The 19,840-nt window shown below is 42.4% G+C and overlaps 1 protein-coding gene and 1 long non-coding RNA gene across 5 annotated transcripts in view; one reads left to right on the top strand and one right to left on the bottom strand.

The window, feature by feature from the left end:
* LOC133666994 (uncharacterized) overlaps nt 1–10,953 on the bottom strand; it is a 76,956-nt gene extending 66,003 nt beyond the window's left edge. The window contains exons 1-2 of one of the 2 annotated variants that reach the window (XR_009832008.1): nt 9,877–10,953; nt 8,772–8,859 (exon numbers count right to left, since the gene is read on the bottom strand). This is a non-coding gene — a long non-coding RNA (uncharacterized LOC133666994). Of the gene's footprint in view, nt 1–4,277; nt 8,860–9,876 lie in introns of those variants that run through there. The other variant, XR_009832007.1, reaches the window with a different exon arrangement.
* On the top strand, nt 965–19,792 carry LOC107995144 (ataxin-2 homolog). 3 transcript variants are annotated; one of them, XM_062082083.1, is made up of 3 exons: nt 10,940–13,280; nt 14,216–14,589; nt 14,650–19,792. In XM_062082083.1, the coding sequence occupies exons 1-3, from the start codon at nt 13,193–13,195 to the stop codon at nt 15,595–15,597; spliced, it is 1,410 nt and encodes a 469-aa protein (XP_061938067.1). In that variant the 5' UTR covers nt 10,940–13,192; the 3' UTR covers nt 15,598–19,792. The 3 variants fall into 3 exon arrangements, with proteins under 3 accessions (XP_016907961.2, XP_061938067.1, XP_061938066.1); XM_017052472.3 differs by lacking the exon at nt 10,940–13,280 and adding an exon at nt 965–1,070 and having other exon boundaries at nt 14,216–19,792; XM_062082082.1 differs by having other exon boundaries at nt 14,216–19,792.
* Nucleotides 19,793–19,840: the final 48 nt, after the last annotated feature.

The following is a 19,840-nucleotide window of genomic DNA, read 5'->3' as shown; positions in this document are numbered from 1 at the left end:
GGAGGGGATTAGTCGCGGCACTCTGACGCAGAACGCAGAACGCTGGCCCTGTGTGCGGACTGGTCGAGTGGTGGGGAGTGCACATAAACCGAGCATAAACCAGGCATAAACTTCCCCCGGCGGGTGGACCTGTTCTTCCTCCCCTCCCCACACTACAAACCTCATCACTACCACGATCGAAGCGCACCGCCGGCAGACACGATCACGTACACACCGACACACGTGACCGCGTCAGCCTTCTCGCATCAAACTCGAAGCCAGACGACATTGGGGCCAAGACGGCAGTAGTCTCACGCAGCGTGCAGTCAGTTTGCAGACCGACACCGTAGCGATCGGACGTGTGTTTCTGCGCGAAAGATACATCGTTACATCTTGACTCGAGTAATCGGACGATCAGCAAGGGGCTGACACAGACCAGTAACACGCATCTACCTGTCATCTGCTCCGGACAATAGTTCAAGTTCATCGTGTTTCTCTACAGGAGGAAGAACGAGTCCGATGGATTCGCGTATTTGATCTACGCAAATTTCTACGGTTTCACGCGAAAACACAGTCAGTGCTATCGTTAGTTTTTCGACGTGTGCCTTCTTTTTTCTATCCTTTCCATCGGAGAAAGAGAGAAAGAGATCATACAATTTCACGGAGAAACGGATACTGTTTTTTGCCGCATCACGTACACACGTTACGAAGATACTCTGTTTTTCTTCGTACTTTTTTCTTTTGGTATTATAATATTTACCGTTTAGTGTGACACAAATAACACGATACGATACCGTCACTCTTGAGGGATTCGCTTGGATTTACCCGTGGAAGAGGGAGAACGGTTTCAATCGCGAGCCGCGATAACAGGCGTTATTATGACGGTGACTCTCGTTACATTGGTTCGACGAACGGGATACTCCACGCTGAGCCAGTGACTATCTCCGTGTCTCGCGGATAAACTATACGTACTGTTCAATCGTTTGCTAATCGACGAGTGCAGCGCACCGTCCGCTTTCATCAAGTTCGACGAGGAAAAGTGGATCGCTGTTCCATCGTTCGATCGTGTTCGACAGAATCTTTCAAAATTGGTGAGTAATTGAAAAATAAATTAATTTCGTCGACTTTTTTCTACTACTAGAAATTATTTATCCTCCTCCTCCTCCATTTCGATCGAGAACGATTCTTGAAGAGAACATCGATGCGCATGGATCAAGATTGTCGCGATCAATCGCAATCAAACGGAGGCCGTTGTTTTTCTTCTTTGAGCGGAAATACTCGTGATTACGCGTGAAACGGCCTTGTAATATTTGTAGAATAGAACGTTATCTACTGGCAACTTGTCACGCGCCAGGACTTTGAACTAAAACTCATTGGAATTAACTATCGCGGATACGTGGTTCGATCGAGACGAGTCCAATTTCTCATTTCGAGAAGCTATATTATCCTTCCAATCGTACTACTACAATTATTAACGATGAATCCTCGTGTTAATTCGTGTTAAATAGAAGCGAACTTACGATCGCTCGATTTTTAAATGCCAATTGAAAATGCGCGTTATGCCGTTAAATCGATCACGGATCATCATTATCGATTTCAACCGGCGATATTTACGAAACGACCCTGAATGCTCGAAGACTCTGACCTTCGAAGAACGATTCGCAACGTCTGACTGCAATTCGCGGGCACAATAAACTCGTACATTCATTGTTTTCATTCCAATCTATTTGCCGTATCTTATCTCGTTATCGACAAGATTGTATCATTTCTCGGATATCAATCTACTTTATAATAAAAATAAAAAAATAACGTACTAGATTCTTTCTTTCTTTTCTTTTTTTTTCTTCATTAAAGACAAGAAGGCACACGATAAGAAATTATTTTACGATCGTTGGTATTGGGACGGGTTGAAACGATCGACGAGTTGAAGCGAGGAAAGGCTGCGCTTACGAAAGTCTCGTGCAACGCGTGAGCAACGCGACAGCGGCCGTTGCGTCATTCGTGACGAAGAGAAGAGGACTCTGATCCTTATCTCTCAGGTCTTATACCGCAAAGAATGCAACCGGACGATGATTCGTTTCCCAAACGAATTTTCAACGGGACGAATTCCTCGTTGTACAAAGGCATTTCCACTCGGTCGATTAATACACGTCGATTACCAATTTTCATAGAAACACGAAATGATCGTAACTGTCGCGCGGATTATTGGCGTCCTTTCGAAGATCGCTCGATCGATCGCGATCCTCGTTCGAAACGGGAACTGCTCGGCCATCCCCCTCCCCATTCTCGTTCGTGCTTCGCGCTCTGTATACCACCCTCCCCCTCCCTCTCCCTCTCCTCGATCGATCCCACTACTCTTCTCTCGCCACGCCGCCGCCTCCGCCACAACCTTCTCTCCATCGTTGCCAAAGTGGGCCACGGCCTAATTTGCAGAACTCTCAACCTCGTCGTAGCGTAAAACGTATGTGCAATAAGCTTCACGGACTTGGAGCGAAGGGCACGCACGTGTGCAAGATATAGTGGCAGGCTTCTGCTCGGTCGAACGTTTCAAAGGCGAGTCATGAAAGGGGGCAAAAGTGGGAACGAAAAGTAACGGATATTCGTATTTAATTGTTCGTTGTTTTACGGTTGTTGTCGAGTTAATGGCTTCTTTGAAATTATCGTAAATCAAATTTCATTAGCGAAAATGATTCTATATGCCGGTAATTTGCACCGTTATCGATGAACATCGATAATGCAGGTTAACAATGTTATCAATGGAAATATCGATAAACGAGTATTAACCTAAAATAGAAATTGCGAAATACGTTTAACGATCGTTCCAGGCAAACGTGCAAATGTTTGAAATCGAAGTCAAAGTTACTGCAATTTTTTTGATCGATCGCGTATATTTGCGAAACGCGATATCGAAATATTGCACTCCAAATACGTACATTATACACTTACTTTGTCACAAATACTCGCGTTATCGCGAGCATAAGCGGTATCAATATCGAGTAATTTATATATTAACAATTTATCTATCCGCGCTTAAGCCCTGAAATCCGTTTATCGTGAATCGTATCGTTAAGATGACGCAATCTGGATAAAATCTGGAGGTCATTATCACCAACTCTTAATATTCTTAACGTAAAATTTTAATTATATTTTCCATCATATCGATCATCAGAGAATTAACGCTTATCTCGATATTTATTGGTCGATCTAAAATTGCTGGTGTCGCATCAGCGTGATTAGCGGTATCTACGGTTCGCGGAAATGCACGACACGGATATTATATTCGAGGAGTGGATGGATGCGTGCGAGCGTATGCATACTCGGCCTACGAATCGCCAAGTACGCGTACTATCCCCGATACGATTTCTCAGACACTCGTGTACGTGTAGAATGTATACAGATACTCTGGTATCCGTGTGTAAGTAGCTGTCTCCGATATTGTGCATTGCGTCATCGGTCGTTCATCGATCACACCGAGTTGGAAGAAAATTTTCGTAACGCGATATCTGAACTTTTTATCCCCAACGAAAGGTAACGACGATTATTTTTACTATTCGAATTCGCACAGAAGTAATTCTCGAGGAGCAGAACGGAGGAGAAGGAAAAATAGAAAAATTGAAAAATCGATTTAATTGAGATTCCGAGCACCGTTTATCGAATAAATACGTAAGATCGAGCGATTTATCAATCATATTAGGAAATATCAGGCTCCGTTGTTCCCGATGACCTTTTCGCGTTTCTATTATGCAACGAAGGTGAATGGTCTAGCATAACACGGCGTGCACGTGTAGGAGTCACGTGGCGGGAGAGCAGCCATGGAGGAGCGAATGGAAGGAGGGAGGGAGAGAGAGAGAGAGAGGGCGCGCTAGGCTAGACCGGCGCGAATAGACGCGCGCGAATTGCGCGAGCATTTCTATGCCGTGCAGTTGCATCACGCACCGCGTGTTATTTCTTAAGCCGGCTGCGCATTGTTTATCAGTCGAAACGCCCACTCGGCCGGCCCGCTATCGCGCCAAGTTTCCCGTCGAGATTGATCGGGAAGCGGCGATGTAACCGGTCGATCGAAAGAAATTTACGACGCGAGCGCACACGTACGTCGTCGTTCGTTCGTTCGTCATTGGTATCCGTTCCACGTGTTCGTTACGTAATACGTATTCGCGAGCGGGCACACGTTGGCTCAGGTCACGTGTCGCGGGACGAGAAACGCGATCAACGCGATCACGCCGGTGCTCGCGTGGAAATTCAGATAAACGGGAAATTAATACCGATGACTCGTAATTATTCTTCGTATTCTTCGCGCGTTCTCCCTCCTTGCATCTTTCTTTCCCATGGCGTTATTTTTACCGCCGATATATTTTTACCAACGATTTCATTATTGTTTGCACGTCTCGAGATAACGAACGAAACACTACTATCATCGCGCGTGCTTCTAAATGGGCCACGAATTATCGCGGACGAAAATAGTCGAATGGTGGCAGTCAAGGTTGAGCCGGCGTATCGTATTGAAAGGAGCGGGCGTATAATAGAATAATACGATTTGAATTGACTGTAAGAAAGGCGCGAGGAGAGGAAAAAGGGGAAAAAATATTTCGTGTAAATTCCAGGTATTTATTTCTGCGAATAAATAATAAATCGAGCGAGAGAGATTTATAAACACGAGTTTTCGATATGGCTGGTTCTATTCGGAAATAAATGAACCGGCTTATTGAATCGATCAACGTCCGCGCTCCGACTTTCAGTTCATTGCTCGTTTATCTGGCTATTGTATAATTTCCCAGACTTCTGTTACGTCACTGTTTCTTATATTCCACCATCCATCCCAAGATTTCAAGATCATTTCATCATCAATCGCGTATATTTTTGCCCCCGATGGCCATACGCGCGTGAGCAGACCGTAACCGTTTCGTTTAACTGTATATAAACGAAGTGCTCCAAAATCGAACAGGATGCGCGAAGTAACGTTGCTCACCGAGGCGTGAACAATGGGAGCCGAGGTAGCAAAAAAAAAACGGAGAAAAAAGAGTAGAAGAAGGAGAAGGAGAAGAAGGATGTCGTTGCGTGTCGCGTGTTCTGCCTTTTTGTTTTTTTCGGTTGGCGATCGCGTTATCGCGGGCCAATTGCATAATGAGCGGGAAACGAAATCGGAGACCGGTTCGAAATGCCTGTGTCGGTCCGATAACGGTATCAGCGGTCGGCTGTTACGTGAGCGCTGACCGCAATCGTAACACGCACGGCCGAGCCGTATCGAGTGGCTGGCATTGTGCACGTGCCTTTATGTACTGTACTTAAAGTTCGACGTACTCCGAGAACTATTTCAGGCCCGCGCCGCGTTTCTATCCCCGCATTTTTGGAACGCTCGCTCTCCGCTCTATCGTCCCCTTCTCGTTTAAATACCGCCCGCCTCTAACCGCTAAAAATGTCTCGCGAAAAAATAAAAGAAAGCAGAAAACGAAATAGTTGCGATCCAACTGCGATAACGCCAACGCGTTTATCCTATCCACGTTTCTCGACTCGATCGGTCAAGATATGTACCGATCGTCGGTACATGTCCTAAAATTGACGCCCGGTGTGCTGCAAGATCATCCGAAAATGGAGACTCGAAGCAGATTCTCGGCCGATGAGCGTGCGGCGTGAATGAAGGGATTTTGGAACACGCCCACGCACGTATAACATTACGTAACGCGTCTGTCTATCCGACAAGTGTAAATCCGACCGACTCGAGAGATATTTCTCCGGAAGAAATCGATCGGTAACGTCGTTTGGACACGAAGCAAGGAGAATTTGGTAACTCGCGTGTCCAGTTATAACGGTCGTGTCCTTAAGACGCCGATAAGAGAGAGTGGGGAATAGGAGGCTAGAAAACGTCTACGTCGGACGAGGAAAGAACGAGAAAGCGAAGGAAGGTGCGGACGGGTGGGAGGGGGGGAGTTATATAGCATTCGGTGTATAATGCGCACCGTCACCACTGTTACGGAGAACAGCGTGCTTTTGTCGTTACATAACCGTGCGTCACGCGGCCGAGTTGAGACAATTTGGAGCAAACAGAAGAAAAGAACGCGAACAATGCGCGCCTCGAAGTACGGCAAAGGGCGATAACGCACGTTTAACCCTGCTACGTATTCTTCGTATTGTATTTCATCCAGTCGTGTGTTTCTCTATCGTTAACAGTCTCCTATATTCGAGGAAAATACGATAAGACCGTTATTATGTAATAGTGATTTTTTCATTTCTGTTTTTTACTACGATAGTTTTTCTACTTGTTGAGCAAGGTCAACAAATATAAATATAACAATAATATTAATTTCTTTCTCTGTCACGTTACTGTATATTATCTAATTTCTCTTGAGAAAAATCAAATAAACACGTATAAAAGAATTTTGAAATACAATTTCTAAACTTGTAATCTATCCTCAATTTTCAACTCCGTCTGTTTAATTCGATCATCAATTGGGCCTTTTCCGTGCGATTTCCAGTTAGATCGTGCAACGGATTCGGCGAAAAATTAATTCGTGCGGAGGAAGTGAAATAAATTTCTTCGAAGACCGGCGAGTGCTGTATCCGTCTGTTCGTTGCAGTTGCATGCCGTATTCGCCGAAAAGCCGGCGTCGGAAGAAAAACAAATGCCCAAATTTCCAGTACGAGATTATTAACGAGATCATCTGTGCACCCGTCGAAGATTAAAAGGAATACTTGGTTCATGGAAAATAGAATTTCCGTGCGTGATTCATGGGAAAAAATGTTAAGACACGCCGCGTAAATTTGTTGGAGGCCAGTGCGCGTGCCATTACGTTGCGCAACCATTTGTGACGATTCACGCGTGACAACGAGACCGTGTTCCTAATCAATGCATAATCTTTTCACGAGGAGATTAATCAAATATTCTTGTTTTCCTCGAATTCGAAAGATAATCGGACAGATAAATTGGTTAATCGTCCATGTTGAACCTCGAGATTTATAAAAACGTGACCGCAACAAAATTGTACTCGTAAAAGCGCATTAATGGGCAATTGATAAATAGCCTTGTGTGATCTTATTTTCCCAATCGCACTTTTTTCCCCCCTCCTATTTATAACGTTATCAGGAGGTCAGCTAATATCGTGCAACTTGATAATGGTCTCTGAATGATAATCTCTCAATGCTTAATACGACACGCTGTCTTCAGTGTCTAATGTGTAGCTATCGATTAAAAATAAAATATCCGCGAATCAAGATAAGAAAAAAGGAAAAAACAGGAAATTATATATATGCAATTGCGTCGTACGATCATTCATCGTGGCCGTTTAATCAAGTCATCGCGCATTATTAATAATATTGCGGGAAACGGCGTATTTCGTTGAATTGAATTTCAACGACATTCAATTATTAATCCATATATCTTGAATCCGTAATAAAAATCATTTTAATTAATTCGCTTATTAAAAAGAAAAAAAAAAGGAAAAAGAAAAAGGAAAAAATGTCCATATCGTTTATACGTGTTTGCATATGCATATTCGTGTTTACATATAGCGTTGTCATTTAAATTGCATCATTAACTTCTGGGGTAGTGTCACGTTGCGCAACCGAGCGACACGAGTAGGCCGGTGCACGTGACACTCGAGAATCGATCTAATTGCGATTTATAATTCAAGAATTGAACCGCGAATTCAGCGTGTTATTTTCGCTGTAAGACATATAAGAGCGAGTAACGCGTGTCCATCTATGCTTTTTAAACGGAAACGTGATTCTTGCGATACGCGCAACACGTGTGTGTCGTTTACGTCACGTGGTTTGTTTCTTGCGCCGTTGCAATCTGTCTACGCATGCGCGAATCGATCCCTCATTTATCGGTCGCGATCACTTGAATCGCGATAGTCGATCACGAGTATCGAGTTCTCCTTAAATACGAAATACGAGGCCGAAAAGTTTACAAGTGAGATTGTAAATATAGATAGATTATTGACACTTCGGACAAGAAAAAACAACAAATTTTCTTCTCAATGCATTCAAAGAACAGGAATTCCTGGCCAGCACGTAAAAGTATATCCTATACGCGTCGTTTCGTCGTTTACGGATATCGTGGGGCAATGTTATTATTTCATGGAAGCGTGATGGCCGAAATGCGAATTCGAGAATAGGAAGGAATAGTAATAACGTTTAACGCGACTCGCGCGCCGCTCGGATCAATTCCAACGCTTGCCCAATACTACGTAATTATTTCATGTGTGCGTGACGCGCGCCAAAGGTTTGCTATTATTATCTCCATGGAGAAATATTGACCCCACAGAGAACGAAAACCGCACACATACCGTTTATCGATACGATCTTCCCGTTATAGGACAGTTTGCACAATCGAATACTAGTTTCGCTACGTTCTCGCGTTTATAATTACCGTTTTCCCACCGAGACGTGGAAATTTCTGCATTTTTATCGATCGTTTGAGCAAAATTATGTACAATTGTTAACGTTGCAAAATTATCCTAATTGCGATTCTACAGCCATTCGATAATTTCAGAATACCGGTCTCTGCGTCTATTATTCTCTAACGAATCGTTCACCAGCATTTACGAGGGGCCATAAAGTTTTAGGTCGGGCAGCGTGTGTTCGTTGCTCTCGATAAATTTTCCAGTTTCACGAGAAGGGGGCGACAACCTCGTCCCTCCGTGTTACGTTCCTGGTATATGCGCACACGTGCGTGCGCGTTTCACTGTACTTCCATATACACGATCGCGTCACGCGTAAGCATGAGCTCTTAGGGCTCCCGTTAGTGCACGCTAATATACACATAAAGAAACATGTAATGGCTAAATATGACTCACCGAGAATGTGTCGTGTATCCGAGTCGAGTGATTCGGTTCCTCGAAATGTGTAGTCGGAGAAGATGGTCGATTACCTTCTCTTCTTCGTCTACGAAAAAACGTTAGAGTATGATCAGGTTAGGTTAGGTTAGAAAACTTTTGTTACGCGAATCGTCACGCAGCGGAATTGGACGAAATTAAAAGAGTGAAGCGGAAGTGCATGTGGGCTCGATTTCAAAACACGGTAACGTGTTTCGTGGACTCGTGTTACGTGGATGGAAAATTCGATGATTCAATGAGAGGTTATTTGTAATCGTTCCGAGATATTACGCGGCATATACCGATAGAATAAAATACGTAGGTTGGCGTGCACCCTGTCTACGTGCATTTCGTCACGACAGAAATTTTATGTGGGCGATGTTTTCTACTCTGGCAAAAATCGTCCGATCGATAGAACTGGCTGCGACGATGTGAGTCACGCAAGCCCGTGTATACGTAACTTCGCGAGTGAAATTCCAGGTGATTGCTCAATTTCGAGCGGGCTTCGTGTCTTAACTATACACCTCTCGACATTGCAACGGAAATTAAGAACCCGTTTACCGAACTCGATATCTTTTTGAATCACCTTTGTCGTTCTGCTCGTGTATTTTAGCGTAGATTTTTTAAACAGAAAATAAATTAATATGACTAATAACTAGCATTGTCATAATAAAAATTCATGGAAAGGATAGATCTAATTAATTCCTACGAATATCAAACTGTTTCAAAGATCTTTGTTTATCGACTCGAGTCACGTTATCCCTCGATAGAGAACACCTGTTATAGCTGGTGAGCCGAACGATTTATACGATATATAATATTATATAATATATATATAATTCAACGACATATAACAATAAAAAAACCTTATACGTATATAAAATCATAAGAATGGAAAATTCAAGTGAAATGAAATTGAACTAGAAATTTTTCCCACGTAAAATGTAATACGATATTCGTGAACACGACTTATACACGATCGTCGTAAATATATCGAGGTCTCCAACGTGTTTCTTTTAAATTTTTATTACTGCCCTCTGGCGAAAAATGTGGAAAGATTATCTTCAAATACGAGAGGCGTAATTACCTCCGACTCTGCATTATGAAACGTCGATATTGGTCGTGTTTCCCAGAAACATGGAGTGGAACAATTTCTAACTAACCGTGACGCAGCCGACACGAAGATAATTTAAGGTATAAGATATATAATCGATAGAGGGAAGGACAGGCGGCAGACTTGACAGATTGTAAAACTACAACTGTGCGAGGTCATAGAGGCACGTTTCTCGACCAGGAGTACGTGATTAGAAGAGATTCACGTATACGTCGACATATTTACCCGGATGGTAAGGGGCTTCCGCGATATAAGCGGCTGACATTCACTTCTAACGAGCGCGTACAGCACGTGGATAGAAGAAACGCACGCGTACACGATGCAACGAGACCCTTACGTAACTCTGCCCGCGTGTTTCAACGGTTAATTCACAAGTTTTGCCATTTCTCTCTTACTCTTTCTTGCGCACACGAACGTGTTCTCTCACTCACTCTCATCGAGTTGCAAATTCGATATCCTAATCTACACATTTTGTTTCTTATCGAAGTTAAATATATAGTATTAAAAATTCCTTGAAAGATTAATCATTCGACGAACGTAAATAATTGGTAAAAAAGTATGGCGAGATTCACCTTTTGTAGACAAGGTTGATGGAAGACAGTACGAGGAAAAGTATATGCTGGCTTATTCCTTCTCCATACAATAAATACACATATTGTAAATTAAATTTCACTTATATGCACTTCCCGTATACGTGATACGAACGACAGAAGCGAATATTTGGATGCAAAACGATATTTTCTCAAATTTTTTATCAAAGCGTCACTGTGCCGCGGTACCCGTTAGAAATTCCACCATGACACTCCTTCGATTATCGAAATTTTACTTGATCGCGATTTTTTAATTATCGATTATCGAAGAGATGCGCGCGTCGCTCTGCAGCGTGACGTCATAAGCGTAACTTTAAGCAAATCGTTTGCTTCTTTCGAAATTAGATTATTTCGGTAATGAAGAAATTAAACCGATATACAATGTTAATAAAAATCCGTTAGAAAATTAATTATGAGAGAAGAATGCGATAAACGCTTAAAATTGAGACATATAAATATTAATAAGATATTTTTCCGGCCGACAGATAGAAAAAAAATCATAATTTATGATAAAAGAGTTTTAAAAAAGAAAACAACAAGCGTAAATAATTCATAAAAAATACAAGAAAACTTACTTATTCATTTAGGTGTCTTTGATAGAAGACAATACCAGGGAAAGTATTATGCTTCTTCACACAATAAATACATATTGTTAATTAAATTTCATTCTCACGCACTTGTCTTACGCGTAATATAAACGACACAAATGAATATTTGCATGCAAAACGATATTTTTTCAAATTTTTCTATCAAACGTCACTATGCTGTGGTGCCCGTTAGAAATTCCACCATGACACTGCTTCGATTATCGAAATTTTGCTTGATCGCGATCTTTCAATTTCGATTATCGAAAAAAATGCGCGCGCCGCCCTGCAAGGTGACGTTACGAGCATAATATTTCAAATCGTTTATTTCTTTGGAAAATAGATTATTTCGTTAATTTCACTTACGAATATTAAAATGTAAAGCATGATTCACGAAGGAAATTAAATTTATTTAAATTCTTTTCATATTGATCGACATTTGATGCATGATATAAAGAATCGTTCGAAAAAGGAAATTGCATTGGATTTCCGTTAATCAGCACGTATGTACATAAAATCCAAACAATCGTATTTGTATTATAAATGCCGAAGCTTGAATAAATAAATATTTTTACGTTGTAATCCATAAACGGATAGTGTCATTAGAGCACGTGGCACGTTTTGCAGGGACACACGTGCTTTCTTACATAACTATCACTTGGATTATACTCACACGTTTCCTAACGATAAAGTCAACACGAAAACATTCGAGCATTTTAACAAGCACACGTGAACACAAATTATTTCTAACTGCTTAGAAGCGTGTGTATTGTCCATGTAATAATTAATAAGATAGGTACAAAAAATCGATAATTCAATAAATATTATTAATGTTTTTCGTAGGTCGTAGGATTATCGTGGAAACCAGCTTTATTTTCCTTCCCAACAAATTACTAACGACAAAAAGTTACCAAATCAAAGTATTATTATTCCAGACTTTTATCGCGGCTAATTAACACATTACGAGAATCCGTCGCGTAATATTTGACCACACGATGACCGATCGTGCTCTGTATCTTATATAATTGTGCCGCGTGCCCTGGCAAAAGTTCACGCGTATGTCATCGTTACATCGCAAACGTTTTAAATTTTAACATTACGAACGTTATGCGAGCACCATTTTCACTCGTAACGACTTTAAACGAGACTGGTCAACTTTTTGCTCACCACTCGAGTCAAATGTACGCATCATACATAAGAAACGATATAAAAATACTTGTATCCTCCGCGCAATCTTTAAATTTAAGAAAATTCAAGACCGTATACAATCGCGATCAAACAAAATATGTTATATACATATTACAACAATTCGTTTGACTCGGTTCGAATTATCGCCGGTGTAAAAAAAAGGCGCCAAAATGTCCAACATTCAAACGTCGAAAGCGTTCTTATCCCAATTATTCCGTAATTAATATCGAAAGGATGGACGGAAATAAAATTTTTATTTCCCGTCGAGTGGCGTTGGGTTCGCTGACACTCCCGACCTTGGGGAATAGCCCGACCTTACCCAAGGCTATTTTGCGACTTGTACCCGGACCGGTATTGTTGGCAGTACAGGCACGTCCCTCGATCTCTCGGAATTCTTCACCTTTGCCTTTCGTCCCGAGCCACTCTCTCTCTCTGTCTCTCGTATAACGGTCACGAAAAATTTTACGGGAGGAGATACTCGTACTTGTTGTCGAGCATGAGCATCCTCGACGTTGCCACGCCTACGCATATCCAACGAAACGATCGTCCTCGAGGGCCCGAAATATGCGGCGTATCTTCGCCACGTTGCCGGCATAGGGGATCGGTTGTATAAACGATTTAACGCGCTCACCGTGCAAACACGGCGTTAAGGCAATGATCTTAGGTGGCATGCATTACGCGAATACAAATGGCCTCTTGATGTATACACAGTGTGCGCACCTTGAACGTACACTTAACGGCGCGTGACTATACTACTTACTTGGCAACCGTCCTCGGTGATTTTTTTCTTTTTCTTTTTCTTTTCTTTTTTTTTAATAATATTTGCTCTCGTAGATAAGATAAATGTAAATACGAGTATCTTACGAGTATAACGTAAACAAGACGTTATTTCGTGTCGTGCAACGAGTGTCAACGATTTGGTCAACGATGCCTATTATTTTATTTCGCGTTGTAGATCTTCTCAAAAGTGAAATGATTAATTGGAAAACGGAACAGAGGATCGTTCCGGGAAATGGTGATGATTATCATCGAAGAGTTATTCCAAGCCGCGTTAGCTGTCCCCGACGATCAGTTTTCATAAATCGCGCGTCATCGGATTAGCCAGGATGGTTTGATTACACTTCGGATCGTTGTTATAGTTTATTACGCGGTGTGTCATAAGGAAGGAATGAATTACATTGAATCACGTCGTCGCGAATCGCGGTCGATCGAATTGGAGTCCCTCCGGTTTCGAATAAGGAGAGTAGCGTGTACACACACACACACACACGATCGATATGGATCGTATAATTTGAAACACCGCGTGTAATCAACGATCAACACGCTGAAGAAAAATGACGACACGTAGGAAGGAGGTCGGCGTAGAAATCTCCTCTCACGAGATTGTTTTCCTTCTTCCTGATTCCGTATCGCGCGACCTTCTTTTTCACAATGGCCGCCGTCACTCGACAGACGTTGCGTGACGGACACTTTACCGTACAAGGATTACATTTCGTACGTGGTCGGGATCGGAAACGCGGACGTTTTGCGTCACCGCTTGGATGGAAACGTTCCATTGAAAGAAAGAAACTCGAAAAGCGAACGATCGTTTGTAAAATAAAACGAATATAATGTATGGCACGGAATATTCGAGAAAGGAAAGTGTGCAGAATCTCGCGCCCGAGCGAATTATCGATTGCAGATTATACAGTCGCATCCCCCGATCTATTTGCGTCTTAGGTGACTAGCCATGTCATCGAGTCGGTTGGCACGACTAGCCGTTGGCACTACTCTCGTCACCGCCGTTAATAAACTCGTGTGTCGACTCGGGAATCGTTCTCTCCTCTTTGAAATCGTCGTCGTAATATATACGATCCTTGTTAATCCAAGAGTCGGTTGATATCGTATCCGTAGTACACAGCGATATGTCGCCACTCCGTTCTACTAATTCGTCCATTCTCGTTTTCGCAGATGTGCTAAGAAGACAAATTATGGTGGCAGAAATTGTCGCCCGTCAGAGTGGATCGCCCATCAATGGTGAGACCGCGTGCCTGAACAGCAACATGCCGGCCACTCACACGATAGCGCACACGAGCCACGGCGGCCACGGTGGCCACGACGCCCACGGGCCCCTGCCGCCCCTCACCCATCCAGTCCACCACGGCGCGCCACCGTTAACGTTGCAACAGCAGCAGCAACAGCAGCATCAGCACCAGCCCCAACACCAACCGCCGCCGCCCCAACAGCAACCTCCGCAGCAACACCATCACCACCATCAACCGCAGCAACAGACGCAGCAACAGCAGCAGCAGCAACAGTCGCACCACCACCACGACGCCCAACAGGTGACACACCCAGAAAATTTCCCCCCGAACTTCGACATCAGAAAAGAGCTATTTTCCCAGCGCAAGCAACGGGAGTTCATCCCGGACAACAAGAAGGACGACAGCTACTGGGACCGTAGAAGGCGTAACAACGAGGCGGCCAAACGATCGCGAGAGAAGAGGCGTTTCAACGACATGGTGCTCGAGCAGCGTGTGATGGAGCTCAGCAAGGAGAATCACATTCTGAAGGCGCAGCTCGAGGCGATACGCGATAAATTCGGCATATGCGGCGAGTCCGTGATCAGCACCGAGCACGTGTTGGCGGCGTTGCCAACCGAGCCGCCGATAGGCGTGAAAAGGGCGAAGATACCGCCCTCTGCGGCCCTCCTCTACGCGAGAACGCCGAGCCCTGTCCACACGTCGGTCATACATCAGCCGGTAAGCGGCGCGAGATCGCCGAGATCGCCGGCGCAGTTGTACGTGGCCGAGACGCCCTCTTATCCCGAGACGGAGAGCTTCCAATACACTTACCCCCACCCAGCCATGCATCTGGACACGACGAGCGCCCTCAACCTGTCGCGCGGTCGACGCGCCCAGTCGCCGTTCGAGTTGTCGTCCGGGAGCGGGGACGAGGGGCCCCAATTGGTCGTAAGCTCGCAAAATCCGGCAGCCAACAACAGTCTACCTCACAAACTGAGGCACAAGTCGCGCATAGGCGACAAGGACGCAGCGAGCGCTCTGCTGGCCCTGCAGGGTATTAAACAGGAGCCGGGGCCGAGGGCGTCACCGCCGTGGGACAACGAGGGCTCGAGCGACGAACGCGACTCGGGCATCTCATTGGGCGCCGAGTGGACCGGCTCGACCGTTTCCACCGTACCCGAGAACGAGAGGGAGGTGAAGTCGAGGCTGGATCGTCTGGCCTCCGAGGTGGCGTCCCTGCAATCGATACTTCGTATCGGGAAACCGGCGGAGAGCAGTTTAGTCACCGGTCACTCGTTACCCCCGAACGCCGCCGTGAACGGGCCGTGAAACGAGCGGGCGTATCCTCTTCGTTAGATTTCTCGGAGGGAGCGGAACACGTTGCTCCTCGAGGAGCTCCTTGTATCGCGACGATTTCTCGAACGCGAGATGGCGAGTGAGAGAGAGAAAGAGAGACTTCTCGATCGCACGCGCAAACGAACGTGACGATGACTATATTGATTGATAGATGATAGATGGCAGTAGCAGTCGGGTGATCGTCGCTTCATCTATACGTTTTTTCTTCATGTATGCGTATAAAGGAATCGAAGCAGAGAGACGAAAAGGAAGAAGTGTACATCTGTCGAACGATTACGATTACCAACTTTTTGCAGTATTGGATCAGCGTGTACTTGTTTGTTTGGTAACGGCGGCCAATTGAATACGTTTCTTCTCCTGTTTCTAATAAGGACTAAGGAACTAAACACGATCGACGAGACGAATCGAGGATGCGTTTCTCTGTTTTTTTTTCGGGTGCCCTGTTTGCCAAAATGGGACTCCCTCTTCTGTCCCACGGTATCGTAAGGATTAGATGATAAGGAAGATGCGATATCTGTAGACTATAAGTAACTTATGTAAGTAAGACTTTCTTAGGATACTTTCGTTTAATTATTATTATTATTATTATTATTATTATTATTGTCATTATTATTATCACCATTATTATTATTATTATTGTTATTATTATTATTATTATTATTATTATTATTATTATTATTATTATCATTGCTGTTCATTAGCGAGTTCATTTTGATTGGAAAAATGGTGCGGCGACTAATCAGACCGATAATCTATTCGTGCACTTAGATTCGATATATTCAATTCGATGCGACGATTCTTTGGCGAGCTAGAAAACAAAACTCGTCGATTCGAAGATCTTCGGACGACTCGTTTTTATTTATCCTCGTTGAATTAAAATTGCGATTATAATATATTAATAAACGCGTCTCGTAATAAAATTTAAAAAAAAAAAAAAAAAGGAAAAAAAGAACCAAAAAAAAAAAAAAAAAAAAGGACTTCGAAGATCTTCCAATTAACGAGTTCGAGGAGTTTCTCTTCATAAAAAAAAAAAAAATGAATTTATTTTTCGATTAATAATTGGTCGCGCAACCGGCTATCTCACTACCGCCAGTTATCCTTAACGAGTTAACCTTTTCGTTCTCTTACAAACGTTATCGAGCAAAGCAATAACATCTTTGTATTATCGTTCATGATCTCTTCTCTTTTCTAAAAACCAATGTTTTCGATCGAATGTTTACGCGGCGCAACATTGCCACGAATTCGTGGTAAAATCTCTGGGAGCTAGTGTTTATTGATGTTCCAATACGTGGCTTCGATCCCGGTTTATTTGCACGCCCGGCGATTCTTCTGTCGTCCTCCTCCAAAGTCCTCGAAAACGCTACTTAATGTCTTCTCCTTGAAATTCAACCTTGCCACACAAGTCGATCCACAAACAACGCGAATTCCCATCCCAATATAAGTCAATTGCGCCTCGAAGACATCAATCAAACAACCTTTCCATTCATCAACCGCGTTACCTCGTCGATAAATCTTTTCTTTATTATATTCTTCAAAATCATCTCCTATCTCTTTCTCTTTTATTCTTTCTTTCTTTTTTTTAATTTCTTTTTATACATTTGTTATTAAGCTATTAACCACGTGTGTATGTATATATATATATATACACACGTATAAACGAGAAAATATTTTGAATTTATTCTTCGTTCGCTGGTGCTTCGTGCTATCGTCGAGAAACGAAGGATCGAGCGAAAGAAACGAGCGAGACGTTAAACGCGTTATTTCGTCAGCTTTTTTTTTCTTTTTTATCGTCTATTCGGTTCTTTTTCTTTATTCGTTGAGACGGATGGACCGTTGTCCGGTACCACGCGGTATCTAAAGTATTAAGCGAGCCTATAGGTGTTATGTAATATATAGGGCACATAAGCAAGGAATATACATATATACATATAGGTATATGCATATATATATGATATATATATATATTTTTTTCAAATTAACGTATTTTTCGATATCGTGAAAATATAAGAGGAACAGTTTCTGTGTATGCGTGTGATGTGTGAGTGTGTATGTGCGTATGCGCTCGTACGCATGCGCGTCTGTGCAACGCTTTTGTGTCATACATAAAGAAAGGGCATAACACGATTCTTTGTTTGATTTGACCGCACCGAAGAAATCGAGTCTGTTGGAAAGGAGAGAAAACCTGTAGGAGAGTGCGCGCTATAATCGAAGGGATTTCTCTTTTCGAAATTTCTAAAAGACGATCGGAAGGGTCGATCGAACGCGTCGTTGATTCGCTACGAAATTCGAGAACAAGGACGAAAACCAAAGCGTAAAAAATTCGCGATCGATTCGTTGTGACGAGTGTTTTTTTTGTTAATATTTATTAAAGTTGAAGAAAGGAGGAGAATTTCGTTCGAATCTTTCGAAATGACACGTTCGTTCATGCCTCCCATCGTGCTTCAGTGTGATAAGCCACGAAACGTTAATCTAAAACCATTATATTTGTAAAACATACCTTTATTTATTATTAATCGTCTGCGCGGAGACACGTAAGAAATAGTATTTCGAGCAGAGAATAATATAAACAATACGTATAGATCACGTTGATGATCTCGATATATGTTTCTTTCACTTGTTGAAATACTATTTTTTTCGTTGATCTGTCTATCACGGGAAACAATTGCGCCAATAAAGATAAGTATAATTTAGACGAATGAACGATACAGCATGTTATTTACTATTAAACGCGACGATCGCACTACTTTATGTGGCATTTATAATGTCGGAGCAATTATTATAACGTATTGGAGGCTCAAAATTATGATAGCTCGATTACATTTTCGAACAAAAATCTCTGATCAAACGTGTTACAGGGATCTGCGGCTTAAGCGTGTTTCTTAAAGATTTTTAAGACGCATCACAAGACTGTAATAATCGTGATCGGCGTTATTCGCGGAAGGATCTCGTATCTGTGTTTATTCCGCATACTTTCTATACATCTTATTTTCCTATTTTCCCTTTGTTTTCACTCGTTTGTATCTTTTTTTACGTTACCTTCCTCGCGTGAATTTTCTATATTTTGTACGACATGTTTATATTATTACTATTACTAATTTTCTGCGAATTATCGCCGATAACGATCCTCGATGAATTAGTTTTTCCCCTTCATTGCCGCACCTCGAGTTACACAGTTTTGCTCAGAGCGAAAACGAGTCATTATAAAGATCACACGTCGAGTAGTGAGACGAGTTGTGTACGATTTAATATTTCTTTCGTCAACTGTCGGACAAACGTGCTTATTTATGATATTTCGATATAAATATAGCTTCTTTTCTTTCTTTCTTTCTTTCTTTTTTTAATTCGTTATTACGTAAATGTGGAACCCTCTGGGTTTTCAACCACTCAATAGTCACGATCTACATTGTTCCGCAGTTGATTTATTGTAACATACCACGAGTGCCTACAATAACAGCTGTATGTTCTCTCCCATGTTCAGTCCATGGTAAAGTTTCAGATTTTTAAACGGCTCGAGATTTTAAAAGCACACGTTTATCGAGAGAGAAAAAAGGATGTTCGAAAAAAGGAGAGGAACCCGTATATCTTGTAAATAATGAATGTGTTAACTCGTGATCGATCACGGAGAGAATGCCACAATGAACTATGCGTATGTGATGATCGTCGCAAGGTTCTCACTCGCAAATTCCAAATAATCTTTTATCTCACGATTACTTGCCCACAAGAAAATGTTACCTTCGACCACGGCGACTATAAATCGATATTTGTACATAACTGCACTTTTTTTTTTTCTTTCTTTTGCCAAAAAAAAAAAAAACACGCTACTCGTGCCGATGAAACTATGATGGCAAATATCAAAGGCGTTAATAAATATCGGCCGGAGAAGGAACTTCTACTAAATAGCATTTTTGATTCTATCGTGTCTCCTCTTATATATTTGTACTCCTGAAATAGCTTCTTTGAGGACGTTTCAAATACAGTTCCTATACAGTATGGTAAAGCGACTTAGAGACTCGGTCGGCCGTTGTCCACGATAAACATGATTCCAAGACAAGTTTCGATCCTTCTTTCTCCGGCTGTACGGAGATATAAGTATTTAGATCTAAGGGACATATCCACAGCGTGTAGTGTACTTGTATATGAATAAATATTTTCAATGTTTTTGACAATACTTGGTTGCATTTTTTTTGTTTCTCGTTACCCCAATTCTGAAATATTA

The sequence above is a fragment of the Apis cerana genome, linkage group LG11, assembly GCF_029169275.1.
Source record: "Apis cerana isolate GH-2021 linkage group LG11, AcerK_1.0, whole genome shotgun sequence".
Classification (NCBI taxonomy): Eukaryota; Metazoa; Arthropoda; class Insecta; order Hymenoptera; family Apidae; genus Apis; species Apis cerana.
This window is presented reverse-complemented; position numbering and strand designations above follow the sequence as displayed.

Coding starts and splice junctions, on each gene's coding strand:
- LOC107995144 (XM_062082082.1), top strand. CDS start 13,193: ATGCCTATTATTTTATTTCGCGTTGTAGATCTTCTCAAAAGTGAAATG. Junction 13,281..14,215: donor GAGGATCGTTCCGGGAAATG/GTGATGATTATC, acceptor TCGTTTTCGCAG/ATGTGCTAAGAAGACAAATT.